Source organism: Nothoprocta perdicaria, unplaced genomic scaffold, assembly GCF_003342845.1.
Source record: "Nothoprocta perdicaria isolate Ctin4 unplaced genomic scaffold, notPer1 scaffold_341, whole genome shotgun sequence".
Classification (NCBI taxonomy): domain Eukaryota; kingdom Metazoa; phylum Chordata; class Aves; order Tinamiformes; family Tinamidae; genus Nothoprocta; species Nothoprocta perdicaria.
The window spans coordinates 44,077-55,764 of record NW_020455579.1 but is presented as its reverse complement, the minus strand read 5'-3'; the positions used below and the strand labels follow the sequence as shown (position 1 = coordinate 55,764).

General features: G+C 39.3%; 1 protein-coding gene across 2 annotated transcripts in view; it reads left to right on the top strand.

Moving 5' to 3' along the window:
* The first annotated feature begins 4,838 nt into the window (after nucleotides 1-4,838).
* LRRC6 (leucine rich repeat containing 6) overlaps nucleotides 4,839-11,688 on the top strand; it is a 40,514-nt gene continuing 33,664 nt past the window's right edge. For both annotated transcript variants that reach the window (XM_026043918.1, XM_026043919.1), the window contains exons 1-8: nucleotides 4,839-4,903; nucleotides 6,181-6,262; nucleotides 7,641-7,698; nucleotides 8,696-8,908; nucleotides 9,741-9,910; nucleotides 10,304-10,486; nucleotides 11,004-11,079; nucleotides 11,613-11,662. In XM_026043918.1, the coding sequence (XP_025899703.1) occupies nucleotides 6,223-6,262; nucleotides 7,641-7,698; nucleotides 8,696-8,908; nucleotides 9,741-9,910; nucleotides 10,304-10,486; nucleotides 11,004-11,079; nucleotides 11,613-11,662 (790 nt within the window). In that variant the 5' untranslated portion in view covers nucleotides 4,839-4,903; nucleotides 6,181-6,222. The remainder of the gene's footprint in view (nucleotides 4,904-6,180; nucleotides 6,263-7,640; nucleotides 7,699-8,695; nucleotides 8,909-9,740; nucleotides 9,911-10,303; nucleotides 10,487-11,003; nucleotides 11,080-11,612; nucleotides 11,663-11,688) is intronic.

Here is an 11,688-nt window from a genome sequence, read left to right as displayed (position 1 = left end):
CAGCGCCTGCCGCGGCGTCACCAGCCTGCGACGGCCCCGCCCGGCGCCGCCATGGCCGCCACGTGACCGCGGAGCCGCCGCGTGACGCGCGCGGGAAGGGCCGGCCCGGCCGAAAGCGCGGGCGGACAAAGGGAGGCGGCTGCGCGCATGCGCGCGGGGGCGGTGCGATGATTGACAGCTCGGCGGGGGGCGGTGCGAGCGGCTCCAACGGCCGTTAGCGCGCGGGAGGGGGAGGGGCGTCCCGGGGGTTTTCTTGTTTCTTCCTTTTTTACTTTTTTTCCCCCTTATTTTAACATAGTGGCGGCCAGTTGGCTCTTCATCCCGCCCCGGCCGGGCATAGCAGGAGACGATAATGTGCCTGCAAATCTAATAGTGTGCAACTGGCATCTTCCAMAGTAAAGTTACTGAGCAGTTACTTTAGATGCAACTCTGTTTAGCATTTTATTTACTAAGCGCAGAAAAAGTAGCAGATATACAGTCTTATCTCGTAAGGAAATGAGACTTGCATGGCTGTGTTGCCAGCCTGCAGTTCTGGTTTAGAATCTTAGAATCATAGAATTGTAGAATCATAGAATCCTTATGGTTGGAAAAGGCCTTCAAGATCACAGAGTCCAACCATAAGCCCYTCAACCCCATGCCTGTTAAACCACCTCCCTATGTGTCTTCATTAGGTCTGAAACTTCTATTCTCAAGCTTGGCAGAGAGGCAAAGTGTCACTTAAACTCAAATTGTTTTGTTAAATTCCGCCCCCCACCCCGGATAAGGGAAAAGTGACTCCTGTCAGTGTCTCCTGGACCTCACACCCTTTGGACAGGAGGACATCACACAGCAGAGATGCAGGAAGATAGATTTCAATCCATACGCTCATCACAACACACTGTGTTTAATCCTGCTGCAGAGCACATGTCATGAGCAGTGTGACAATTATACAGACCATAAATTGGAAACCAAAGAGGAGATTTTATCTTGCCAGCCAGTGACTCACAGAGACTTGGAGGGGGAAGAGAGGAGCTCATGATCAGCTGAACATGAGCTCATGGTGTGCTGTGGATGCTAAAAAGACTAATGCAGGCTCTGCACAGCACATGGAAATACTGCGTAGGAGGAGAGAGGTGACTTTATCTCTGTGCTTGGCACCACGATACTGCTATTAGAGAAACTTACAGTTCAGAAAGTCCATGCAAAATCTGACAGGTTCAGAAAGGTCTGGGAGAATGATCTAATAACTGGAAAAAAAAAAAAAAAGGAAGAGGACTATGAGAGGAGACTCAGACATATGTTGATTTATTTTGCCCTTTTTTAGAATTATTTTGCAGCTGCTGAGATTAGTCCATAAATGACTATTTTAGTCTCTGACCTTCTCTTTCACCTCAGGAGCTCCATCCTCTTTATAAATTCCCTCATTTTATGAAGTTTTCCACTATCTCACCAAGCACTTCCTCTCTTTTTCCTATAAAGCCCCTAAGTTTTCCTTAGGGCTATAAAGCCCTAAGTTTCTCCTAAGATGCTGGGAAATATCAAAGTGACTGAGTTTGGGAGTTTTTTTTCTGGCCTTGTATGAGGAAGGAGAGTAATTAACTGTCATTGCCAAGGAAACTAAACAAAATACCAGCCATTAGGTTAGAGACTCCAACCCCAGTCTATTCCAGTTTTGAAAGACTTTGGAGCTGGGAATTCTTTACCCAACTACACTCTGGATCTTTGCAGAGTGCATTAGGAAGGGATTTCTCCCAGAAAACTGGCTTTTGCTGCACGGGTTTAGCATCCACAGCTCTGTTTCACTGCACGTTAGAGATGAGATTGGAAGCTATTAAACAAGAGCCATAGCTTGGTTCTCTGCTAGCACACAGCATATAGTAGCATGCTAGGATATAGCATGAAGTACTAGCATTATTGTGAAGTATGGCAAGATGGGCATGCTAGAAATGAGACTTGCTGAGGCCAGGTTAGTAAGGAAATAAACACTTTACAGTAGGTCTGACCTGTGACAACATCACAAATCCATGCACTTCCAAGGCTGGAAGGGAGCTGCTGCTCATTCGGGATGAAGGCAGCTTGGCTCAGGCAGCACCGTCTGTAGCTCCACACGATATCTCTTATGGCACACTCAGTGTTCACTGCACTGGGAATATTCCTTTGCAATGAATGTGGGAGCTCTCGAGGTTTAATTGTGTTTGTGCCTTGGAAGCTGCTGTGCAATGTGCTGCTTGTTTCTGCCTCACATATGATAGCCGTGTGTGTTGGGTTGTTTTGATTTGGAAATATTTTCTGTAGCTTGGAAAACATCAGTAAATATTTTACAGATTTGTTGTTGTTGTTGTTATTGCCTTGATGAGAAAAGCACTGGAACAAAATCTTGTGATACCTGCTCTGATTGTACATTGATTTCCTGGATTATTTTCCTGTGAGATTGAAATTCAACATATACTGTATGATGGATCAGCAGAGCACTTGACTCACAAACACATCCCACTACCATTTTTTTATGATTTTCCTCTTTTGAGATCTGAGCTCACAGTGAGTAGGGGAATGAGGCAGGAGGAAAATCCTGGCAAGACGGTGACTGTGTTGGAGTCACCATTTTCAGCAGCTGAATGTTGGGCTCAGTCCTGAGGATTTGGGGGACTATTATAAGGGAAAAAAGAGAGGGAGGAAAAAGATAAGGGAAATTCAGTGCCTTGCGGGCAGGACTCTGCAAAACATGCAGCCCATCAGGGGCGCTTTGGTGGCTGCAGTCAGGGCACAATTGAGGACACACAGAGGGAAGCTGCAGCTGGCACTGAGGAAAGGCAAAAATCCAAAACTCTTAACCGCCCAAGCTGATGGAGTTCAGCATGGAGAATAAAAACAAGCACATTACATCTACTGGCAGATAGTACAACTCCCTTTTAAAACTAATGAGATGTTTTTCTGTCTCTTTTGTGGTCCTGTGCAGGCCAAAGTGTGAGCAGGGGCTGAAGGGCAGTTGTCAATGCAGGGATAAGCCCCGAGTCCAACCCTGCCTGTAAAATGTCTGCAGTGTCACTTGCTTCTTGATCAGGGTCTGCACTGGCACCACAAGGGCAGGTTCCTGGAGGGCCATGATAGTTCTGCTTTCTGTCCGTGTACTGATTTCCTAGAATTTGTAACTTAAGGCAGAAGTGAGGCCTTGAGCTGGACAGGCAGTTTGAGGAGCAACAGGAGTGGCAAAAAATAGCTGTACATAAACCTTCCTCTGCGTTAAATCATGCAGTAGCACCTGCCTGTGAAACTGATGTCTCAGAAGCTCCAGACACCACCTTCATGTAATATCAGCAAAGAAAGTGTGATTTTTTACACAGGATTTTTTGTGCATTCATCAACACACAAAGTTTATGCATCAACAACTGTTGGAGCACTGACTTGCATATGTGAATGTTAGTTAGACACACAAATAAAATAAAATAAAATAAAATAAAATAAAATAAAATAAAATAAAATAAAATAAAATAGTCAAAGCTCAAAATTAAGAACTTCCTTTTGCGAAAAAGATGAAGAGAAACCAAAAATAAAAAACTCCCAAGAGGAAACCTGTACTACTAATTCATGTATATGGAGAGGATATAATGTATATATTCTTCAGTATAAAAGATTACATAATATGTGAAGTCTATTTTATAATATTATATAATGTATTTTCAGTAGATGACCTAGCTTTGAAGACCACTGAGATTGTATGTCCATAATCTTTGTTTTACTGCAGAGAGAAAGGGTGGCTGGGAAGTTTTGCAGAAACTGATGGAGCTCATGTGTCCATGGAAATTCTCTCGACTGGTGTGAGGAATTTTCATATGACTGCATGAGAAAAAGGAATATAAGAACGTGCCCCTCTGCTTCCACTTCTGAGAAAAAAGGCCTCTGTTCATTTTAGATAAACTCCCATTCAGGAACTCTTTTATAATATTCTAATTGCTTAATGTCAATATATATTTCCTTTTCTGTTTGGTGAGAACATSACAGTTTTTTTCAGAAAGTGGAGGTATTTTTCCTTTCTCTAAGGAGATTATTAAATATTATAGTTATAACTATATTCTATTAGAATATAATATAGAATACATCTCTATATTTGGGGAAGGACAGGATGTCTTATTCAGTCTGTATTTCCCATGTAGAATTTGGTTTGTTTTTGTGTACTTAGGGAAGGATTCRTTGATACTTTACATGCTGTGAAAAATTTGCAGTGGAAAAATAAATGTGGTTACAAATGGCTTTTTCGTTTCTCTTTCTGAAGAATTTTAGCCCAATTTTATCTTTATTTTATCATGATACATATTTGCAATATTTTTTAAGGATGAAACTTAATGAATTCTGAATTTTAACCAAATATTTATTCTATGTAATAGAGCTTTTACATGTTGTATTTTCCCTGGATTTTTTGGTAGTTGGATGATGTTCATGCATTAAAACCATTCAATCTTAAAAGTAAACTCATAGACTATTTTAGCAGGCACATGGACTAATCTGGATATTTTGCTTTAAAATATGCTGAGTGAGATGAAAAAGTGAAGCTGAATCAAAAATCTGTGCCACTTGTCTCTGAGAATAGGTACCAGCTTTGGTCTGCATCTCATAACCGTAACGAACCGTTACTTCTGCAACAATCTGCAGTGGACTAATCCTCATCTTCAGTTTGCTCTTCAGAACGACCAAATGCTTCTGTGTGCGGCCACTTAGCAGGAAGTGTGACCTCATTCTGCCGCTGTGCTTCTGATTGCACAGTCCCTTTTCAAAGGGAAACAAGGGACTCTGCAGACCTGCCTTTCCGAAGCCGCGGTGCTGGTCTCTTCCAGGAAGCTGCAGAGAGAGCAACCTGCAGTTACCTCCCAGACTTGTTGCTGAGAAACCTTTTTGCACCTGTTTGTTAATAGTGAAATGGATTTTCCAGGTTTGGAAGATTTTACACGTATTTCTGTTTTAATGTGTTGGTCAGCTAAGGAGGAACTAACTTTTGGCTTGAGTTACATGCTGCTTTTAGGAAGCTGAATCTTTTGGTGTTTCAGGCATTCCAGAATTTCAGAACAATGAGTATTTTGACTTAAGCTTTGATTTGAATTCTTGACATAAAAAAAAATATTGCTGCTTTTGTCTTAGATTTACTTTTAGTGAGATTTCTGAAAGGTGTTGACTTTTTGTTGTGCCTTACCTTAAAAGTTCTGTACTGATGTTCATTTTTGTGCTACAAATATCATCATCATATGTTACTTAAATACACAGTGATGATTGAGATGCATTGTTTTCGCTTGCTTACATTGTTACAGCATCTCCTTACTCTATAGCACAGAAATGCTACTGATTATTAAATATAAGAAAAGTGTGCATGTGTATACAGCATGATGCTTACATGCTTCCTTCAGTGTTCTTGCTTATCTAACTATGATTTTCAAGAATCCTGTTCACTAATGTATGAACAAAAATGTTCACAACAGAGGTAAAGAAACAACCCATTGGGCTGCCTGTTAAGTATATGATTGCTCATAGAAGCTTGAATTTAGCGTTACTTAAAATGGTTCAGAAGCAATTTGTGTAAACACACCACAGATAAAAACGTTGCACTGCAAATTACAACTGCTCATATACTGTTCTTCCAGAAACTCATCACCTCCCACTGGTATATTTACATATGTATGCTATCTCTCACTTTCTATCATAAACATATACTGTTTTATCTTAAGTTTTACCTTAGTAGATGGCAGCAGATAAACAAGAGTCCTCCAAAGACATAACTCACTTGTAAATATGTGACAATTCTTGTGAGAAATGGAAAAGTTGTGGTTTATTCTCTCACTTTGTTCTGTATATGTCAATACTTTCTAGTGAAAGCACTGTCAATATGTGAGCTGTTCTCCAAAGTTTTTCAAGGGTTGCTGTATTACCATAACTGAGAAAATAAAGTGCAATATAATTGTTACAGGTTTCAGTAGCTGAGAAGAACTTTTACCCTCAGATTATTAAACAATTGAAGTCAATTTAATTGATGCTGAAACTTCTTCTTTTTTTCAGACAAATCTGCCCTGAAACAACATAGTTTTTGCCTAAGGGGGAATATTCACTGGACTATAATATATCTAGAAATATGATACATATTCATGATTATATCTTAATGTAGATTGATTTAGAAACAAAATAAAATAGACCTGTCTTTCTTTTCAAAATCTTTCACAGATTATCTGTTATCCAAAGGTGAATGAAGCAATCCTTTCCAAGATGCCTGGAATATCACCCGTTCTATCGACACCAGTAGCAGGTAAATACAAACATATTTGTCTGATCTTTTGATGAAAACATTGTGTAGTGGGACCTTGAGATGACTGACCAGGTTTGGGATTTTGCATGCTTAGTATATACCCAGGTCTACTAACTGCCTGTTGAGCTCTTGCTGCAATAAGAATTCTCTCTGGAGCTAGTTGTGTAACTCAAGTCTAAAACATGTTGGTCTGTGAAGTGCATGCAGCACCCTCTCACTTTTTGTACTATTGGCCATGTGAGATTTTTATGGGTATTTTTTGATGCCATTGTACCTCCACCAAGTCTCTTCTTGTTGTCTTATCACTAATGCTTACTAGTTTTTGTTAGTGCTTCCCTTTGGAGCATAATTATCTCACAGGAAAGCTTTTTTTTTTGCTTTTTTTTTTTCCCAAAGTGCAGGAGAAGATCTTAGGAATGATCTGCAAAAAAACACCCCAGAGAGTTTTACTTCCCCACTTTGGAAACCTTGCCTGAGTCCTAAGCTGACAAGCTACGTCTGACAAGCCAGCCCCCAAAAGGAGTAAACAAGATTGTTGAAGCGCAAACATTGATAGTTCTCTCTTTTCTCTGTCTCAGATTGTGACTGAATATTAAAAAAAAAAAAAAAGAAAAAAAAAGCCTTAGAGATATCTCCTCTCATAGCTGAATTATTTCGGGCATGTATTAGCAAGGTTGTAAGCATAATAATCAAAAGGTACAGCTAGTGTAGGGAAAGATCATATCTTTTATATGTCACTGTAATAAGAAATACAAATGAACAGCTACTGCTCACATTTCTTCAGACGGATTCTGTCAGATGCTGAACATGTCCAGCACTTGGCAGACTTGTATCCTGGTAATTCACATAAATCCTGTTTCCCTRTTCTCCTGCCACAATATTATTGACATCTGTTTACCACTGTCCTCTCTCGCTGTGCCTGTTTTGCCATGTCTGAAAATACCACATGAAGGACATATTGTAATGACAGCTTGGGCTCTTCCATTCCGCTCTCTAACTATTGCCAGTGTGTGTACTATTTCCAGCATGAACCAAATTTCTCAGAAAATACGTTTAAAATTACTGTAGCTGTGACATGTCTGTGTCCCTAATAATTTCTGCTAAGATAGTAAACTCTGCAGAGTATTTGGTCATGATTAGCTCTGGTTCTGTGTTGTCCTTGTTGAGCTGACTAAACAATTTCCTGAAAACCCCATGTTTTTCCTGTATTGTTCCTCTCTCTCCTTTTTTTTTTTTTTTTTTTTTTGTCTCTTCTTTAAACTCTCCTTTCCTTTCCTTTTTTAACTTTCTTTATACTTTTTATTATTTGCTGAAGGTATCTTGACAATTGTTTGAGCTATCAAGAGAAATGTAACAACTTGTTACTTGGCCTTTGCAGGTTCGAGGGTTTTTGTTGGAGAACACAGAAACGGCCTGTCAAAACATATCTTCCGAAGGTACTGAGTAAGATTAGACTTACTCCATTTTATTTTATTTTCTGGGAGATTCCATAAAGTCCCTTTTGGACCACTTAGGACTTCTAGTGCTGATGTTAATTTAATAATTGATTTAAATGGAAGCTCAGGAGCAGTACTGTAGAGCTTTAGAATCACTAGCTTTGCATTTTTGAGGTTTTCGGGTGTCCCTATTGCACCTTCCTTCCCCTCCACTGTATGTGTGGTATCCCTCTCTGTCATGCCGTGTGAGTTACTGAAACCGGCTGCTGAAACCCATTTCAAGCACTGAGTTGGTCCCTTGTCTTGCTTTCCTCCACACTCTGMCTACTTGGAAATCAGAGTGTTGAGGAGAAAGAATTCACTGTAAGTGAATCTGAGCTCAATAAAATTGCAGAAAATAAGTCTACAGCATTTCAAATTTCTGGCACTACTCCTATTTTAAATACCACATAGTATATTTAAGTGTGCTGCGTTTCATTAATCACAAATCACTGCGTTTCAGTGCTGAAGTTGTCACTGCATATAGACTTTAGCCCACGTAGTTATAGCTGTAGAGGTTCTGCCAGGTATCTTGGACTCTTCATTATGTATGGCAAGAGAACAGAGAGCAAATCCTTCCTGACTTGCTTCAGGGGCACTCAGGCTTGCAGCATGCCCAGTAACTCGAAGGAGCACAGGGCTGAATGGTGGTGAAGGCTCCATGGAGGAGGAGTCTGGCAATGCTCCTGGGTCCAGGAGAACAGCCTCAGCAACGCTCCTTGGTTCAGGCTGCTTCCGTGCCYTTATGAAAAGCTCCACGTGACATGAGAACCAAGCTCTCCTTGACTGAGAACCTTCTTAAGTCTAGAAGTAACAGCATTAGCCATAAATATGTTTTTTTAACCTACCAACCACTGCTAATTGCAAGTTGGTGGCATTTGTAATTTATTATTAAATTGTGGTTGTGTGCTGTCTAGGCATTTGTTAAATTAGTGGATTTTGTTTCTCCCTTACTCAGTTACGCTTGTGCTTTCCTGGAGGATGAGACTGATGATGAGGGTTGCTCCATAAATCCTGTGACAGGCTCCCCGCTCACATGTCGCCGGAGCCCGCGCCTGCTTTCTAATGGCTATTACATTTTGACAGAAGACAGTTTTCTCTCTGATGAAGAAGGCAACATGACATTGACACCATCACAGACAAGTGTTACATATAAGGAAAATTTGGTTCGGTAAGTAAACTACCTACAGGTTAGTTGTCAGTTGGCTCCATAYCTGGACTCATCTGGAAATCCCGGTGTGGTTGCCAACATTTTGTCTAGTCTAAGATAATTTCTTACTTTTTCCTTTTTTTTTTTAGGTATATCAGTATGTTTTAACAGAAACATATCAACTGATTTAGTTTAAACATTGCAGTGATTAAAATTCACTTGAATTTCAATCACATCTAATGGTAACGTTAATACACAGTTGCTGTTGGGTTGGAGGTGTGCGTAACAAATAGAAAAAAAAAGAGCTACAGCTGATTTTCCCAATAAGGTGTTATCATGATTCAGATAAGGAAGAAGGTGTAAAAGACAGGTTTGATCCTGGAACCCCTCATCTGGAAATATCTCTCTTAATTGCAGAAGCATTATCAGTTTAGCAGGGTATGTGAAATGTAGTCCAAAAAAAATGAAAATACCGTGGATTCAGATCACTTAGAATGGGACAGGAACCCACAGGGTGACCCACAGGGTCCGCAGGTACAGTGCCATGAGACCACTTAGAGTAATATCAGAGCATAATTACAGTAGTATCCTTTGGTATCATAATACCACTGTCCCAGTGATACCACTATCATGTATGATATACTGCCATTCTGCTAATATATTCCCTGCCATTATTGCAATGTACACTAGTTACTGTCAGTGCTGTATCCAGGGTCAAGGAATAAGCTCATGACAGAGCGCGGAACAGCACCTGGGATTCTGGTTCTTTCATTTTATTTCTGCACACATTAGAGGACTGTTTCCTGCTCAGCAAGTCTGAATAATTCTGTGTTTTGACCATGTTTCTTTCTAGCATATTCAGACGGAGGAAGAAAATCCATCGCTCTCTTGCCAGTTTGTTCAGTCTCAGTGCCTCTAATTCGTGGCTCAGCAGTACAGGCCTCAGCAATGTGGACTCTTCCCATGGAGATRATTCTTGGGCTGATGGATGCAGTAAACTAGAAGTCAGTCAGACTAATATTGGTAAGTTCTGGATGAGTACAAAGTAATTTAGCTAAAACTTTATGCTCTATAAACTTTATATTAACTTTATATAAACTTGATATTTAAAGTGGGAAGTAGATGTCTGTCTCCATATTTTTGTATGGGTTGTGTGTCCAGAAGTGCATGTAAGGGGTAGGCAAAGGACAAAATATTAACTGGTAAATTGATCTAGTTGCATTCATGCTCAATGGAGATTTTTAGACTGAAATTTAACACAAAGTTACCACCAGTGAGATTTATCCCAGTATGATTAATGTGTCACTCTTATTTTTGCCTATTTTGTGTAACTTTATTGTGTAAGATTTTTTTTTTAAGGACAAAAAAAGTCCTTTTTTGTGTGAGCTAAATTGCATGAATATGTGCTTTTTATAGGTGATTCAGATCTTTCTGAATGTAAGGGTCCTGTATCACAAAGACAAGATGCAGCAGCACTAGGCAATGGAGCCTCTCTCAGCAAAGACAAGGGGTTCATTCAACCGAGGAAACTACTCTGTGCCTCATTGTCCTGCCCCCTATTTGTGACAGATGACAACGAGGAGACTTTGAGCAGTGCAGGTGCATTAAKTTCTTATCCTGATATGGTTTATTTTTATAGTGAGCTGAAACTCATGTTAAAAATGTTAAAATGGCTTTTTGCATAGCAGCATGTATTTCAAGAAATCCAAATTTTAAATAACTGCCTAAAAATAATAAAATCTTAAACCAGATATTTGTTTGTTTAAACTGCCCCACTCACATTTTTTCMTCTCTCATTTTCAGTAATAAAATAGAAAAAGTGGAGTAAGGAGTAAAATGGAGGAAATGCTATACGTACCGAAAACAAAATATTGGGAAAGACTTATTGGATGAGAACTTTGGAGATTATGGTCTTTCTGTGATCGTAGTGGAAAAGGACTACTTAGTGACACTGAGAGTGTGAAAATTAGGTTTCCACTCTGAATAACTATAGATGAAATTCATTTAAACAGAGAGAAACTGAGGAGACTGGCCTTATAGGTAATGTGTCCTATCGTGTGTTTCCTTTATGAAAACTCACAAGAATTATTTTCTTCATCTGCTACTTTTTGTTTAGAACCTAAGGCTGTGCAAAATATCCTCTCTCAAATGGCGATAGTGATCATGTGTTTAATCATTTCAACATCTATAAGGTAATTTTTATTTAATCTTTATTGCTGTTCATTTCACCTGATGATTAAAACATAAATGGTCACATTTGTAAAGCTATGAATGCCTTACTGTGAAAACACATTTGTACTTGGTAATTGATTCAATCAAACATCAAAGATACTTAAGTGTGTACAAAAATAAAACATATGGATGTAGACACCTACTTTCAAATGTGTTTGGCCAGGTCTTCTGAAAGCCTGGAAAGAATCAGACTGAATTTATGTCTTTCCACGTCACCAATATATGAGTTTCATGTCTGGTCTGGGAATAATGAGATCTCTCAAATAAAGATCTTACTTCTAAGATGTACTTAGAAGATCTTACTTCTTACTTCTTAGAAGTAAAATCTTTACTTGAGAGATCCTCAATAGCTTAAATATTTTTAAATTTCAAATTCCAGTTTCCCTAGGATATTTCAGGTGCCTCATATGCAACAAACTCTTCCTACTCATTCTTCCCTTGATTAACCTAATATGCACCCACTGCATTTTCTAATCCATTGATTTGTTTTCAGATATTTTCTGGGAGATTTCTCTGTGACTTTGTTGCTGATAATTTTGTTTTGTAAGTATAGATTTTCTTTATATTCA